The sequence below is a fragment of the Phasianus colchicus genome, chromosome 7 (genome assembly GCF_987193195.1).
Source record: "Phasianus colchicus chromosome 7, bPhaCol1.hap1.1, whole genome shotgun sequence".
In the NCBI taxonomy this organism is placed as follows: Eukaryota; Metazoa; Chordata; class Aves; order Galliformes; family Phasianidae; genus Phasianus; species Phasianus colchicus.
Genome location: NC_143442.1, coordinates 7,588,494 through 7,603,898, shown reverse-complemented (window position 1 = coordinate 7,603,898; position 15,405 = coordinate 7,588,494). Strand labels below are relative to the sequence as shown.

Below are 15,405 nucleotides of genomic sequence, written 5' to 3'. Positions count from 1 at the left end.
TACTTCTAATTAAATGTACTTAAGCTCAAGTTCTTCCTCTGAAAGACTCCCCTAATATATATTAAATGCTTTGATTTATGCAGTTTCTGAAGCCGTAGGATAGGAAAGGGGAAAGGAAGCCCTGCACAGGCAGGAATAGAAAGAACAAACACTGAGGACAAATGATTGGTTGCACTGGCAGTGTTTGATTTAGTTTCTCACTCGCTCCGCATTTCAAACAAGTTTAATGGTTTTCCCACTAGCATTTGATATTTTCCCTGTATTTCGAAAAAGAAAGCTCTAATATTTGCCCAGTTTGTTTTATAGAAAACTACAAAATGCTTTTTTTTTCCCCTACTCCAGTGAACACAAATTGCAAATATTGCCCCAGGCAGTGTAATATAACCCCCATAAGCCTTTAAAGAATGTTTATTCTCTTTAAATCATAACACTGTTTAATACTTCCTAACTGATTTGCTTAAGACTTCATCCTCCAGACATCAGAGGGCTTTTATCTTGGTTGAGAATCATTTAAAACTATTTTCAGGTTCTCTACAAATGCAACATACACTAAATTATGTGACTGTCGCCAGCAGCATTAAGAACTATTAGGAAAGGTCTTTCAGCTTCAACCTCACATCTGTAGGTCATCCATTGTCCTTCCTAATAGATAAATACAGCAATTTATCATCATCAGTCACTATCAGCATTGCTCATTTTACTATCACATACTCATGAAAGTCATTTGAAGCAGCTGAGTGGAGTATAAAGGAAGCATGTGATTACAGCAGAAAGGTACAGAGTTTGAGACTGCTGAAATTTTGTGGCTAATGTGTGGACTTGAAATATGACACAGGTCTTCTAACAGTTAAGAACACAACATCAACAAATTGCAGCCACCCACTGGCAGGAGATTCGCAGTAGCAGATGACTTTCCAGTGTCTTCCAATATCACATTAAAGAGAAGATAACGTGAAGTATGGTCCTGCACACATAGAAGTTTTTCCCTAGTTAAGCGTATTTCAAAGCTCTATTTATTTAAAACAAGAACAACAAAAGCTAAGTTACTTCTATAGGGATCACAAGTTACATTTATCCTTATTACCACCATGGAAAGAAAGCCTATGTTCATGTTTGTGAGTCAGTAATGTATGTGTGTAATCTCCAAATGCCTTCAAGTTACTAAAAAATGCTAAGGTTGATGGCTTTCAAATGCTACAATAACATCAATCATCATCTCAGTGGGCTTAAAGAATTCCTCTGCCTTGTTAATTATCAGAATTGCTTGCCTGAAGCAATACCTTCACATGGAAGAAACTGGAAAGAAACACAGGAAGTAGGTTTGAAAATAATGTAATAGGCTGCCCTATTTCCCAGGTTTTGCATTACTGCAGTAATCCTTCTAACACACCCGCAAAGCAGAGAGCTCCAAATGCTGAAAAACCAGGTGCGTGATGCACTATACAGGCTCCTGTGTGCTGTTTTGAAAGCAAGACATGGAAAACCTGCAAGGTTTTGGAACCATGAGGAGAGAGTGCAAGAAGTAAGAGCTCACACATCACCCTGTTCTGGGTCCCTCACAGAAGACTTCTCCACAGTGGTGCTCCCAGTTCACAGGACAGGATCAAGCACTGGAAGCTCTTTGAAAAGCACTCTGCATTTGGAAAGTTTCTGAAGAGACACTTCTGAATTTGAGATCTCTATAGAAAACACATTTATGTGCTATACTGCCACCTAAAAAATATCCTCTCATTGCTCATTCAAGCTATCCAAGATCCTATACTGCAAATGGACTGTTTATAAGATATCACATGAAGTGATGTTTTTCAATTAACACAAAAAAGCACTTCGCTAGAATTGAGATCCTACTCAGCCCTTCTCCACAGAGATCAGCTTAGAAGATCAGAAATGCAATGAAGATTTAGGATGAGATTCAGTTTTTTCTAGTCCTGATCGCATCAATCAGGCACATGACAGAACTACAGTTCAACAGCCACATGAAAAAGAGAAAGCAAATCAAGGCCATGTGTGCTATTGAAAGTGTGCTTGTTCCTTGCCCTCCCTTAGAACACGAATCCTGAATGATATTCCAAACCACTGCTACTAGCACATTTTCACATCAGCTTCCTGTGCTCCTGGTCATATACCCAACAGATATTACAAATCTGTAACACTTATTTCTGTAATGCTTCTGTATCCAGTACAGAAATAGTATCACATATATATAGTGTAAGAAATAGAATGTAAACATTAAAGATAAGATTTAGATCTTAACTCCTTACAAAACATTCTAGGCATAATAATACAACCTTATTTCTCCACTTTTATTGTTTTTTCTACCTGATGTTTCTGACATTATGTTGAACCTTGCACAGCACTGTTTGATATATTGCCACAATATAACAAGTACAAGATTCTGCTAGGTAGGTAAGAAGGAAAAATGTGAAGTCACTCTGGGTTATGTACCAGAACATAGATTCTTATCTCAGCTTGAAGCCAGCTCTAAACACAACCAAGAGTGGAGGATAAAGAGATGACTACCCAACAAAATCTTTCATGTTACTGGAGCTGTTGCAAGGATATGATTAAGAGTTCAAGTTTTTGCTTGACCCATGGAGCTCAAAATGACCTGAGTGGGGCAGGGGGAAAACTCATCACCTTGATAAACCTCATTAAGATGAATACTGCTCCAGACAGACACAACTATCCATCAGCATTTTTCCCACTGCAAGATCAGAGTCTAATTTTGGGGAAAAGAAGTGATGCAGTGAAGGAAGACTTAACAGTATAAACCATTTTAGCCTTGGCACTGAAAAATAAAGCACAGATTGTTCTCTTTTGTTCAGACATACTTTCAGAATATGACCTTTGTACGGTGACCACAGAAACTGGCCCTGACACAGAGACAATTCAACTTATTAATCAAAACAGTCATATTTCTGTTGGAACAAACAGAAGTCAGTTGTGCCTGTATGTATACCAAACACAACTGAAATGCTTACCAAAGAATTCCCCTATTTAATGCAATGCAGTACAGTCTGATTTCATTTCTGCTCACCTATTTTGAAGAACAAGAATGAAGTAGCTTATAAATGACAAATAGTAAAGAAACAACCTGTTTGTTTGGGGGATTTTTCCTGTATTTTAAAATCAATTTTTAAAAGTGCTTAAGTTGGGACAGTAAGAGAGGCTCAAGAGAGGATGGTCATAAATTTCAAAGGTCTGTCTCCTATACACACAAAGAACAGCCAGCAGCACCAGGTGGTGTAGATCATCTGTTTTTTTGTAAACAGACTGAAGCCTCACAGAAGTAATACCTAAAGGAATTATCCTAGTTTTTCATCTGCAAAGACAGCAACATTCATCAACCAGCAAGCCATACAGGTACACTATATTTTTCAAGTATGTTGTGTCCACTGACTACTGAAAGGTTGTGCGTTCTAAAATTGATCGCTAAACATCATTGTCTATGACCCTGAGACAGTTCCTAAAAGCTGCAAGATGGAAAATGCTATTTTTTGTACTGCTGTATGGAGAGAACCACATTTACTTCTGACACAAGCCTGAGTCCTTTGATAGAGCTTTCCAGAAACGAGGAGAAATACAAGTGATTTACAGCTGTTTTCCCTTCTACTGATACATCATCAGAATATAAAACTGTAATTTCAGCAATAAATAGGAGTCATTATTTAGCAAAAAGTTACAAATAAATCTGGTAGATTCATGAAACAAATTGCTGAAACACTGATAGCACTGTTAATGGAAGTTGTTATTAGATGTCTTGGCCGAGGGGAGGGCTGCTTTAATACTACCATCAAAGGAAGTGTTGATATGAAGTTGTATCCAATTTATTTATAAGCTAATGGCTGTGGATGCTTTAGTCAGTCAATCCAAGCTTTTATTTAAGTGGAAAGTCACAGTATTAGCCTGCTATAATTTGAAATTGCAGCTCAGGTCCCAAGCCTGTAAATTAACCACAATGTATCAGCTTCAGAAAGACTGTTCTCAGGAGTATTTGTAAACAGAAATCAGAAAAGAGATCTATGCTTAGAAAATCTCAATGTAATTCCTTGCTCCTTCGTAGGCTTTCCACGGGTCCAACCACTTCTCTACCAAAAGAGCTCTGCTGCTCCTGCAGTCTCAGAAGCTCCCTCTGTGCAGATGGGGCTTACCATTAAAAATAAAGAAGCTACAGCTGTCACCTGTACTGACACAAACGTATACCAGCTCACCAAACAAAATGAAACATTGAGGTCCCTGACAGAGATGGATTTCCTGAAGGCCCTAAGAAGGGTACATCTTCCTGACAGACCTGCCAACAACAGTGCTATGAGGTGATGAGATGTGGACAAACAGTGGGAAGACAAGCTGCTCTTCACCGAGGGCTCACATTTTCTAACAGCAATCACAGAAAGCCAACAAAGCTTGTAACTCATAATATCCCTCTGCTAAGGCCACAGCCCAAATCTGCTGTGCTAAGAAGCATTTCCAACGTAGATCTGGCATAGCACTGCCCACATCCTGGCCCTGGAGGGAGCTCAGATATGGCTGCCTGGATCTTGGCTGCATAAGAACGGAGTGTTTGAGGAGATTCAACAGCAGCCTCAATCTGCACAGAGCTCCTGGAAGGACTTTGGCCCACATCCCTATTGTGATCGTTTAAACCTAAAGAAAGATTCCCATTCATTGAAACCCAAATTTTGTAAGCAATGTCATTATCTACATCCCTGGCATCTGTGGCAACAGGTGATCAATGTTGATTCAATGTCAACTTCTACCAGGAAAGCCAATCTTGGTATGGAGAAATGCAATGCAAATAACTGCACAGGACCTGGTCCCCACACTCCCTGCAGCACAGTAGTCCCTGCACCCACTGTGAGAGGCTGAAAGCTCCACAGTGCTCCGGTAATTATGTTTCTATATTTAGGATACAGTCTTCACATCTGCAGTGATTTAAATCGAGAACTTACTCCTGTTCTTCATTATCACCTGAAAGAGTACTCAAACCACTGATTCTCAGTATATAACATAAAGGCTGCTCTGAAAAGATATCCACCTCCAACAGCAAAAAGCTACTCAGGCAATTCAGCGTCTCTGAATCGAATATGAAGATTGGTTAAGTTTAAGCACTTTTTATTCTACCCGCAAGCAGAGGCCCTCTACAGCAAAACAGAGTTCCTGAAATGTATGAGCTCTATGGATCCCTGCAACTGCCGCGGGGCAACGCCGGCACCGCCTCTGCAGCAGCGGCAGCGCGCGGCCGCGGCCCCGGGACCGCTCGAGATGTGGTTGGAATAGAGCAACGGCTCCCGCGGACCGAGAATGGAAACTTCGATTTTGCGGTGCTCAAAGCCGAGTTCAGCTTTTCCCCTGTTCTCTATCCTGCCCGACACGCGGGCATTCTGATGCAGCCCGGCGCCGAGAGGCGCTGGGACACCGGACGGTACCGCTCCCCGCGCCGAGATGCGGTCGAACCCTCCGGGAAACCCCACTCCCCCGGCCGAGCGGGGCCGCTCACTGCCCCGGGCAGAGATGCGGAGCATCCCTCCTTGCTCTGGACCCCGCACGGTTGGATATCCATGAGCCGCCCTCTGCCCACCGACACGGCTCCGCGGGGCTCCCGCATCCCTCGGCCGAGCCGACTGGAGGTTGCTCGCACCCTCCGCACTTCGTGCTCATCTCCGCACAACTTCACCGGGACACTGGCCGCCCCCTGCCCGGCCCTCGGCACCGCGGCTCCCACCTGATCGGGCTGCGGCGGCGGCGGCGGGTTCCCCCTGCCGCCCGGGTGCGCCGGCTGCTCCTTCATGGCTGTCATCGCAGGGTACTCGGCTCCGCTCGCTTGGGCTGCTCTCACCGCCTCTCACTGCCGCTGCGGCCCCGGGCAGCCCTCCCTCGGCGCCAGCCGCATGACACCAACCTCCCCTGGAAGTGGCGCGGCGGCAGAGGAGGAGGAGAAAAAATATAAAAGAGGAAGGCGGGCGGGAGGCGCGGAGTCACCGCTCCCGCGGGCGGAAATCCCAGCCCCGTGCCGGCCCCACCGCCGTGCTCCTGCCCTGCTGCCCAGGGACGGCCCCCCAGCACCGCCGACTGCCGCCCGCTCAGCGCCCCGCACCGGGCACCCTCTGCCCTCCCGCCCGCCTCGCTCCACCCGCCGGGGGCCGGCCCGCTTCGTCCCGCCGCCGAGCAGCCAGCAGGTGTCACAGCGGTGCCCGCCGGCCTGGGAGAGACCATTCCGCACAGCCGGCGCGGGGGCGACGGCCCGAACCGTCCCCGGCCCTGCCCCGCGGGGACCGGCCCCGCCGAGGGCAGCCCTGCGGTTTTAGTGGCAAGGTGTGCGGGCAGGACTGCCCTGCGAAGCAGTTGATACAGTACGGTGGAAATGCAGTCCAGTACCGTCTTGGCCAGCCCTGCTCTCAAGAGACTGCAAATTAGAATGAAAGCGTTTGATCTGTTTTAACATTATTGCATGGAATTCCCAAGAAAGAGCAGCTCTCGCTGGATGGTGAGCACAAGCAGCTGGAGTAACAAAGACTGCCAATAGGTTTCAGCCTCTAGTAGAAGCAGGGAGCTGACATGGGACTGAGGAATCACAGACCTATCTATGTGCCCGTGTAACCCAGCACTGGGCTGACTCCACCAAGCAACAGACACCACTTCTTTTGATGATCCAGTAAAAGTTCTTGAAGAAAAAAAAAAAAAATACTGAGATGAACTTTGGAAGCACTTAAATGAAAGCTAGATAACAACTAATAGGCACTGTTAATTTGTCAAGTGCAGATCGTGTCAAACAAATCTTTTGTTTCTTTCTTCAATAGGATAACAAGCCTGTGGATAGGAGAGCAGTAAATGTCATCTATCCTGATTTAGAAGGGTTTCCAGCACAGTCTTCCAGAAGAGCTTTGTGAGGCAGAGAAAAGCATCACCTCAATAAAACTAAAGTGAGTGTCTACAACTGCCACACGATGGATCACTTCTGCAAAGTTTTGGGGCCTTCAGCCCTGGCAGCTAGATAAAAATCTGTCAGAGTAATATGAGCACAGATAGTGCCTCTTAAGGTAGGAGAATGGTCTTTTTCCTGGCTTCATAATTCCTTTCCAGCTCAATGCTGTGGGCCACCCACGTCCCAGTACATGGGACCCACCTCCAGGCACCCGCAGTGCAGACAAGCATCGCTCAGCCCAGTGCCAGCCTGTGTGGCTCTCATCCCTCTGCTCAGCTTCTCTTGAAGCCATCCATGCCCCTTCTCACCTCCCCATTTCACATCCCTATTTTTTTCTCTCACCATTCATTTTTTCCTTTCTTATCTCTGTACCCTTGCTGCTGTGAGCCCTGTCCCTTTACCTTCTTGCCTTCTGTTGCTATTTCTTTTTGTATAATTGTGCTGTGCACAGAAAAAGCAAAAAGGGCAACCAAGAGAACACCTTTTGCACATTGATACCCACTGCTCTGTGTTATTTCTCCCAAGAAGCCTTTGATGAAAATCCTTCATTCATGTTGGCTGTATGCTTCAGGACTCAGGATCTCATTCTTTCCCACCAATGCATAATAGGCAGAGACTCAGATTTTGCCTGTGGCCTCTAGGTGCTACAGTAATACAGATAATAAGTCTTAGAAACAGGCATGTTCTGATTCATGCTGCTTATGGCACAGGTCTGCTGTAAATCAACTAATTACTGAGCCTAATCAGAGCCAAAGCGCTCTAATGATTTAGGGTTTGAATAGGCATGTTTCAAATAGAGACTTCTTTCAGCTTGTTTTTGATGAGATCCTTTGCTTTGGAGCTTCTCTATTAATCCAGAGGAAATTCACAATACATTCTTTGTGAGATTTTATCACTATAATGGACTGGGATATGCAGCACAAGTTTCATTACAGACCGTGTGTGCTTGTTGTTGGGCATTCATAAATCAACCACAATTATTCGAAACAAGTATCTAGGGGCTAAGAGACTGGGCTCTATGTACACCAGGGCTGATCCAAAACTTCTCAAATCAAAATCTTTTTTTATCAATACCACTGATAGCACTTTCTCATCCCTTTTGTCATTATTTTTATGTGTTGGTTCTTTGGATCATAGCATTGATGCTTTGGAGATAATGAATTCCCCCACCAGTCTTCAGTTGTGCCCGTACCACCTTCTGTTTCGTTGGGTTTCATGTATAATTGTTCAAAATCATTTGACTGCATTGCTTAAAAGAACGATTAGTTTACAGACAGTAATAGCAACATCTTTGCAACTGGACCCTGGTACTAAACCTAATGCCATATGGGCAAAAGGCACTAGCATACATAGCACTGATGGAAGTTTCTTGTGTGCATTTGTATGCCTTCTAAAGGATTGGGTAAAACAACTGTAGAAGGAACTGGAGCTGTGCTCTTGCTAAGTTCTTTGCAGAGTCCTTATGTTAATTGATGCATCTTCCACCTGTACTGTTATGTGACAGCCTAGTTGCCACTTTCTCCATCTTACTCGTCACACACAACATCAGGGTGCAAAAATCAAGGAATACTCAAGCACGAGTATTTTACATCCTACACAAAGTGAACATGGAACCTTTCGGAGCCTTCTTCACCAGTTAGAAATTACCCCCTGTGATGACACATTGTATTGATAGAGCAGAGTCATGCACAGTGCTGATTTTGGACAGCCAGAAGGTGACCCAGGAACTTGGTAAGGGATACGAAAGAGTACACAAATCCGTCACAACTTGGGAGACATGCTGGGAAGTGCAGCATCTGATTTGAAGGCAGATACAGAGTCTGCTGTAAATGAAGCCCTGGCTATCAAGAGATTTACCTACAAAGCACATGGCACAATGAAGATCTCATCCCTTCCTCAGGCTTGGAGGAGATTTTCCAAGGACAAAACCAGGACAAAGGGGAACTGGTAGTTTTGTTTTCTGCTTATTTTAGATGGTACTCAACACTGAGCAATTAATAGCTGTATAGCTCAGTGAAGATATAAACACTACTTGCTCACTAATTATAAGCATTGCAATAAAAATAAAAAGCCTACTAAATCTTCTACATTCAATTGACCTATTCCTACACACAGCATCTACTTTTTTTGCCATGAAGTCAACTGGCTGAGATCAAAAGCTCCTCACTCAGCTTCAGCCAAGCACCTCAGGTGTAGATCAGCAGTGCTGCTCAGCATTCCCCAACCTGAGAAGAAAAGGCTCCAGCCATACTCCCTGAAGCCTCTGTGCATGCAGCACAGGGCTTTTGAAATCTGTAAGGTCATGGCCTGAGAGTTTCTCTGCAGCTTTTAACAATCAGACTTAATAGAATATACTCTTGAGTATGGATTTGTGGTTCCTTTTAGAATTTCAGCAACTGGGCAAAAAAAATCCTTGAAGTTGTCAAAGTGAATTTAAAAATCACAGAATTATGGAATTATTAAGGTTGGAAAAGACCTCCAAGACCATTTAGTCTAACCATCCACCTACCACCAGTACTGCTGGTGAATTTCTGTAAGAGGGAAAAATTTTGGTCACCTTCTGCATTCAGAATTACGTTATATTTTAATGACTGGATCAGTGAAAGGTTATTTTTTTTGTGAACAAACTGTGCTCCTGTTTTTCTCTTCTTGTCTTCTTTTAGAAAAACAATCAGTTTTTCTACACTGAATTAATACAAATAAATGCAAATGTATTCCAGCAGGACAGTTAAAGGACTTATTAAAACTCACATGCAAATATTTCAGCTAAACTATACAGGAAAAGGAACATATTTCCAAAAACACCTCTCATTAAGCAGTAAAATGCATAGTCAGCATTCTGAAGTATTAGAAGAAGTTATTCAGAACAGAAGAGCACAGAAGGCATGATTTCATCCCTTCCCATTACCTAACAATGCAGAGTCATAAACCACAACGCTTTCCACAAGAAATAGGGGTGTACAAACACACCCATCTGTTATCACAGCCTGAAAATCCACAGCCACCATGTGTTACCAGAGCTGCAGAGGTCTTCAAGGGCCTCCCTCCGACACCTCATTGGAAGCCACAGCCAAAAGCCAGCTGGGGTTCCACAGCACATCCTCACTGTACTGGGAGGGATTTCATTCATTTCCTACACTCAGAAGAAAGGTTTTGAATTGTTGCCATTCTGATTAACTTGCTCCATTATATTTGTAAAATTATTTCTCCTTACCAATGTTGTAAGCTCTAGTCTCCAAATAAAGCAACGAGTGTTACGATGCTAACAATGATCACAAAGCAATTTTCTATAGAAAACTGCATTTCCTTTAACAGTAAGACATAAATGCATTTTATGATGATAATTATAAGAAGCTTCTTTCTAAAAACAATAGCTGTGTCTGGCCACCATAATTCTAAGATCATTTAAAACATTGGCAAAAGAATTGGCTACCCAGGGAGGTGGTAGAGTTCCTAGAGGTGTTCAAAAAACATTTAGATGTTGTAGTAGGGATTTGGTTTAGTAGGAAATATTGGTGGTAGGTGGGTGGTTGGACTGAATAATCTTGGAGGTCTTTTCCAACCTTGGTGATTCTGTGATTCTAAGATCTCTGGGGCCTGTTCTCTGTTCAGTACCCTTAGTTCTGATTAATGGGCACAGAAGGAGTAGGTTTTATAATCCTGGAGGACTTATTCGCACATCAAAAGGAAGGAGAAAAGATTTTGTATACAATTATACTACTGAGCTTTTTCTCATAATGTTACTAAAAGAGGAAATGGAGCTGTCACAGAACTATATGATAAGAACCTATTCATTCATAACACATGTTATATAATGAAAGCTATCAAACATTTGTATGATAACATGCACATATGTTATCCGAGATTTGAATAATACCTTTTTTTTTTTTTTTTTCCCCCAAAAGGGTCTAAAAATGTTTTGCAAACTGATATGCAAATCACTCATGCAGAAAGTTATTCATCCATCAAGGAAACACAGCTACACCCCAAGGCAAAGAAAAGCAGCTATATAATAAAAACAAAAATCTTCAGGAAATGAAGAAAGTCTTCTTCAGCCACGACTGTGAGGAAGATATTAAAAAACAGCATGTAAGTACATGGGATTCAGGAAGATCCTTCCCTTTAAAATCCTGATTCCTTCACAGAATACAGTAGGATGTCTCCTGCACTTTGCCAATCACACTAAGTAAAATAAGTATACTCTTACCAAAGTAAAGTACAGTAATTATAGGTATAATCCCCATTTTAAATAGTAAGAGCGTACAATAATTTGATCGAAATAGAGCAGTATGATGAATCCAGCCTCATACTGGAGAACTGGCTCAGGAAAAAAACATACCAGCATCTCTTGCCAAGAGGAAACAGACCATTTTCGGGGACAAAAGGCAAGAGAATCACTGAAAGTCAAACACTGATGGAGAGCTTAGATAAGCTGTGTATACCAGAGGGTTTATCCAAGCATAATTTCCCATTGTTTCTTTCCCTGCTTTTGCAACCAAGTGTCTGCAAATAAAAACATAGACCCAGTTCAATGCTGCCATTTGGACTGCAAATGGCTGAATTCTTACTTCAGTCTGAGCTCTAGTCCTGATGACCAGACATTTCATTGGGAAAACACTAATTTTTTTCACAGTGTTGTCAACCTGGCAGTCATTATTGCATGTCTTCTCAATAAAGAAGATAGCAGAGATGATTGAGGGTGCTTACAGAAATCACAGAGAGTGATTTGAGGCAGAAAATCCTTTCAATATAATTATCAAGAATCTCTAACTAGAAGCAGACTTTGTATGAAAAATGCAGACATTGGGAAGATAACATCATTAGAGAATTAAGGGGGTGCAGTAAGAAATGTTACAGTCATTTTTGGATTATTTTTAACCTTGAGAACTGGACACAAACCCCAGACATCCCAATCGTGATGATACTGTCCTCTCAGGAGAGTTACAGAGGACCAAGTATTGGCACAACAGTACTTGGATTCTAAATAACCACCTAAAATCCTGCCTTAGCATCATTACTCACCTGGGAGCTGCATTCGAAAACCCTCCTGAGGATTTCAACAGGCTGTTGGGCAGAAGAGGCAGATAAAGAATTGCTGATGCTTCTAACACTGAAGAATCCAGTCACTTTGAGAAAAAAAAATGCTATTAAGGATGAGTGCTATCCTTCACATCACTCCCATAAGCTAAGCTGATACAGCTAAAACAATACAGTCACACAGATGAGCAAAAAAGTTGATATTATGAAAGTATGAAACTCTCAGGTGGACTGTTTGGTTGGGAAATTGAAACAGAATTATAGGAGAGAAAATAAGCAGATAGACAGAGCTCCCCAATTAAGACTCTGAAGTAGTGATGTGTAAATGCCATGAAAATTTAAAAAATGCTGCAAGAACCTGAAGTTTTTGGGCACGATCAACAAGATAAACAGCACTACATAATTAATGGGATATATTGCAAAATTGGGATTTTGCTATAGAAGCGTAATAAACCGTTAAAGAGCAGGAAGAGAGAACAGAGGAGCCTCGCATCTCTATCAGTAACACGTATCCTGGTCCTGAGGTCTGCAGTTCAGCAAGTCAGAAGGAATTACTGTCATCCTGAATGACTCTGAGTATAGACAAAAGGTCCACAGCTAAGGGTGCCATACTACTGGGTTGTTCTTTTCCTATTTAACCCTGAAAACCAAGAACAAAGCTGAGTCTTTACATACATCCCAAGATTTCTGTTTTTGCACTTAATGGCATAACATCCTAAGAAGAATCAGGGGCAAGGAGGAATTTTATGACACAAATATCTGATACAACAGCAATACAGGTGGACAAAGATGATTGCAACAACTTTCTGAATTCATCAGAAACTGTATTTTATGTTTTCAGAAGAAAGGTGAAAGCACCAGGGAAATTAGGAGAGTGCAAGAAAATGGTTAAGAGTCTAATGTTATCATAGAATCATAAAAGTTGGAAAAGACCTATAAGATCATCTATTCCAACCATCAGCCCATCACCACCATGCCCACTGTTACCTGGTAGAAGAGGCTGATCCCCACCTCACTACAACCACCTTATTTTGTTAAGACGATCAGAAAAAAATAAGATTAGGGGAAAAAAAACAACACAGAAGAAAACACAGACATCAAAAAAAATGAAAGATAATGAAATAAGGCTGATGTTTCTAACACTTTTGTCACACACAAAAAATTTGAGATGAGATAGCGTGCTAACTGTCCTATTATGAAGGCTAAACATGAACACAAATAAATAAACCACGTAAACAAATAATTTCATAAAGTGCATTCAAATAAACATGTCAATCTCACTCAGACACAGCAGCCAGCTTTGAACCATTTGAGAGAGCTGAGAACTTCACAGGGATGGGCTAATTAGGGAAGAATGGCAGGAACAGCACTTGCTTAATAAAGATCAATAGGCTAAAGCATACACAAGCAGCTAAGTCTAGATATATTTTTTTCTGAGAACAAAAACAACTTATGTTTACAAAAGATAAGGTGATAAGAACGCCAGCATTAATTTAACTAGACACCCAGTTAATCTAGCTTCCTTCTTTAACCAGCTAACTGTGAACAAGCAGGAGAAATCCCTGTAGAACTTCACAAACATTCTGCCATAGTCTTCTGATAAGGAAATGAGACTGAGATGAAAATAACATTGCACAGCAGGTTGTTAACCTGCACAATGTGTTACCTTTTAATATTTAATTGCCAAAAGGGGAAGTCTTCAATTAGGGCCTTTCTGGGATTTGTGTGCAAATCCATTACTTTATTTCAGTCATTAGAGAGCATTTTTACAGACATTTACACCTACAAAACTCAGAGCTAGGAAGATAGAGAAAGGTGAGTTACAAGTAATGTCAAGAATAGGATCAGAATTCAAAACAGGCAAAATGAATGGGAGAAGTGATCCCAAATCAAAATGTGAAATTCAATCAGATGTGCCAAGTGCTGCCTATACTGAGCTCCAATCAGGTGCACGAAGGCAATGAGGGCAGAGCTGCAGTGCAAAAGCAGCACAGCAAGATCTCTCCGTGCTCCACGCTGCAGTGAGCTGTGACCTAAATATGACTCAGCAAAGTAACACTGTTCCCAAAAAAAGCACATTTAGTCCTGGGATGAATGAAGAGCAGGGCTCATACATATGCCAGCAAAAAATCAGTTGCTTTTCTCAGTAGGAGTCTTATGGGTCTGTGGTTCATTTTGATCACTGCCTTACAAACACAGGAAGGGAAGCAACAAAAAACATGTCTGAAGAGTAGTCAAAGAAACTGTTTTTCTACAGTCTCTTGTGAGAAAAGACAATAATTTCAAGTTCAAGAACAGGAGACAGAGCTCAGAAGCATGTCTTCATTGATAAGGAATTTCATAGAATGATAGAATCATTAGGTTGGGAAGACCACTAAGAAGATCTAGACCAGCCATCAACCTATCACCACCATACCACTAAACCACGTCGCTCAGTGCCACATCCTCCCTTTCCTTGAACACCTCCAGGGATGATGACTTTACCACATCCCTGAGCAGCCCGTTTCAGTACCTCACCACTCTTTCTGAGAATAAATTTTTCCTGATATCCAATCTAAACCTCCCTTGGTGCAACTTGAAGCCATTACCTCTTGTCCTCTTGCTAATTACCTGGGAGAAGAGGCAACCCTCACCTTACTACAACCTCCTTTTCAACCATATCTCAGCTGACCAGATACTGTCACAGGACCAGAAGATTTTGGGGAGTTCCTTCAAGCCTTCCATTTCCAAGATTCCCAGCACCCCATTCCCTCTCACACTCTGCTCTGCACAGTAGGTGAATATGGTCCTGAATTAACTTCATCCTTCCTTAGATTGCAGCATAAATCAATCACTTTACCACATACCTGAAATTAAGCAATGCTTAAATGCTTTGCTCAAAAGCAATATATTTTAAGCACATACTTTAAAACTCTGCAAACTGTGTCTTTATAGCTTTCCAAAGTCATTACAACAGTGACACAGGTCTAAATTATTGCAGTATGGGAATATAATTGCCTGCTTGTAAGAAAGAGAATCCAGAAAAGGAAAGAGGAATGCAAAAGAATACTGTTAATTTTTATTTAGTGCATTCACATCTTCTTCAGAGTAAACTGATGAAAATGATAGTCTTCTGCAAAACTCTTTTCATAGAGTTATCAGACAGAAACTGTAGGATTCCCAGTGTCCTCCTTGCACACAGGCCATAGCACTGCTGCACATACGTGTGAACCTGAGACCAAGCTGTGTGCCTGTCCAAAGTACCATGACCTAATACAAGCAAACATGATTTTAAAACGGAAGGTGAGAGCTCTCTAAATATTTGAGGGCATTAAACACCACCCCCCCAAAAAAAATTAGCTGCCTCGTCATTCTCATCTTAGAGAACAGTCTTCCATGTAAAGAAAACTGTATTTAAACACAAAGATGTAAGCATACTTTCTCAGTAAGACTATCATTGGATTTCC

The 15,405-nt window shown here is 42.0% G+C and overlaps 1 protein-coding gene across 2 annotated transcripts in view; it reads right to left on the bottom strand.

The window, feature by feature from the left end:
- The window catches only part of DPP10 (dipeptidyl peptidase like 10), a 357,782-nt gene that overhangs the window by 182,767 nt on the left and 159,610 nt on the right, over nt 1–15,405 (bottom strand). The window contains exon 1 of one of the 2 annotated variants that reach the window (XM_090143604.1): nt 5,723–6,559. The exons of the other annotated variant lie outside the window; for it this stretch is intronic. Coding sequence (XP_089999730.1) covers nt 5,723–5,797 — 75 coding nt within the window. The 5' untranslated portion in view covers nt 5,798–6,559. Of the gene's footprint in view, nt 1–5,722; nt 6,560–15,405 lie in introns of those variants that run through there. 2 annotated transcript variants of the gene reach the window in all.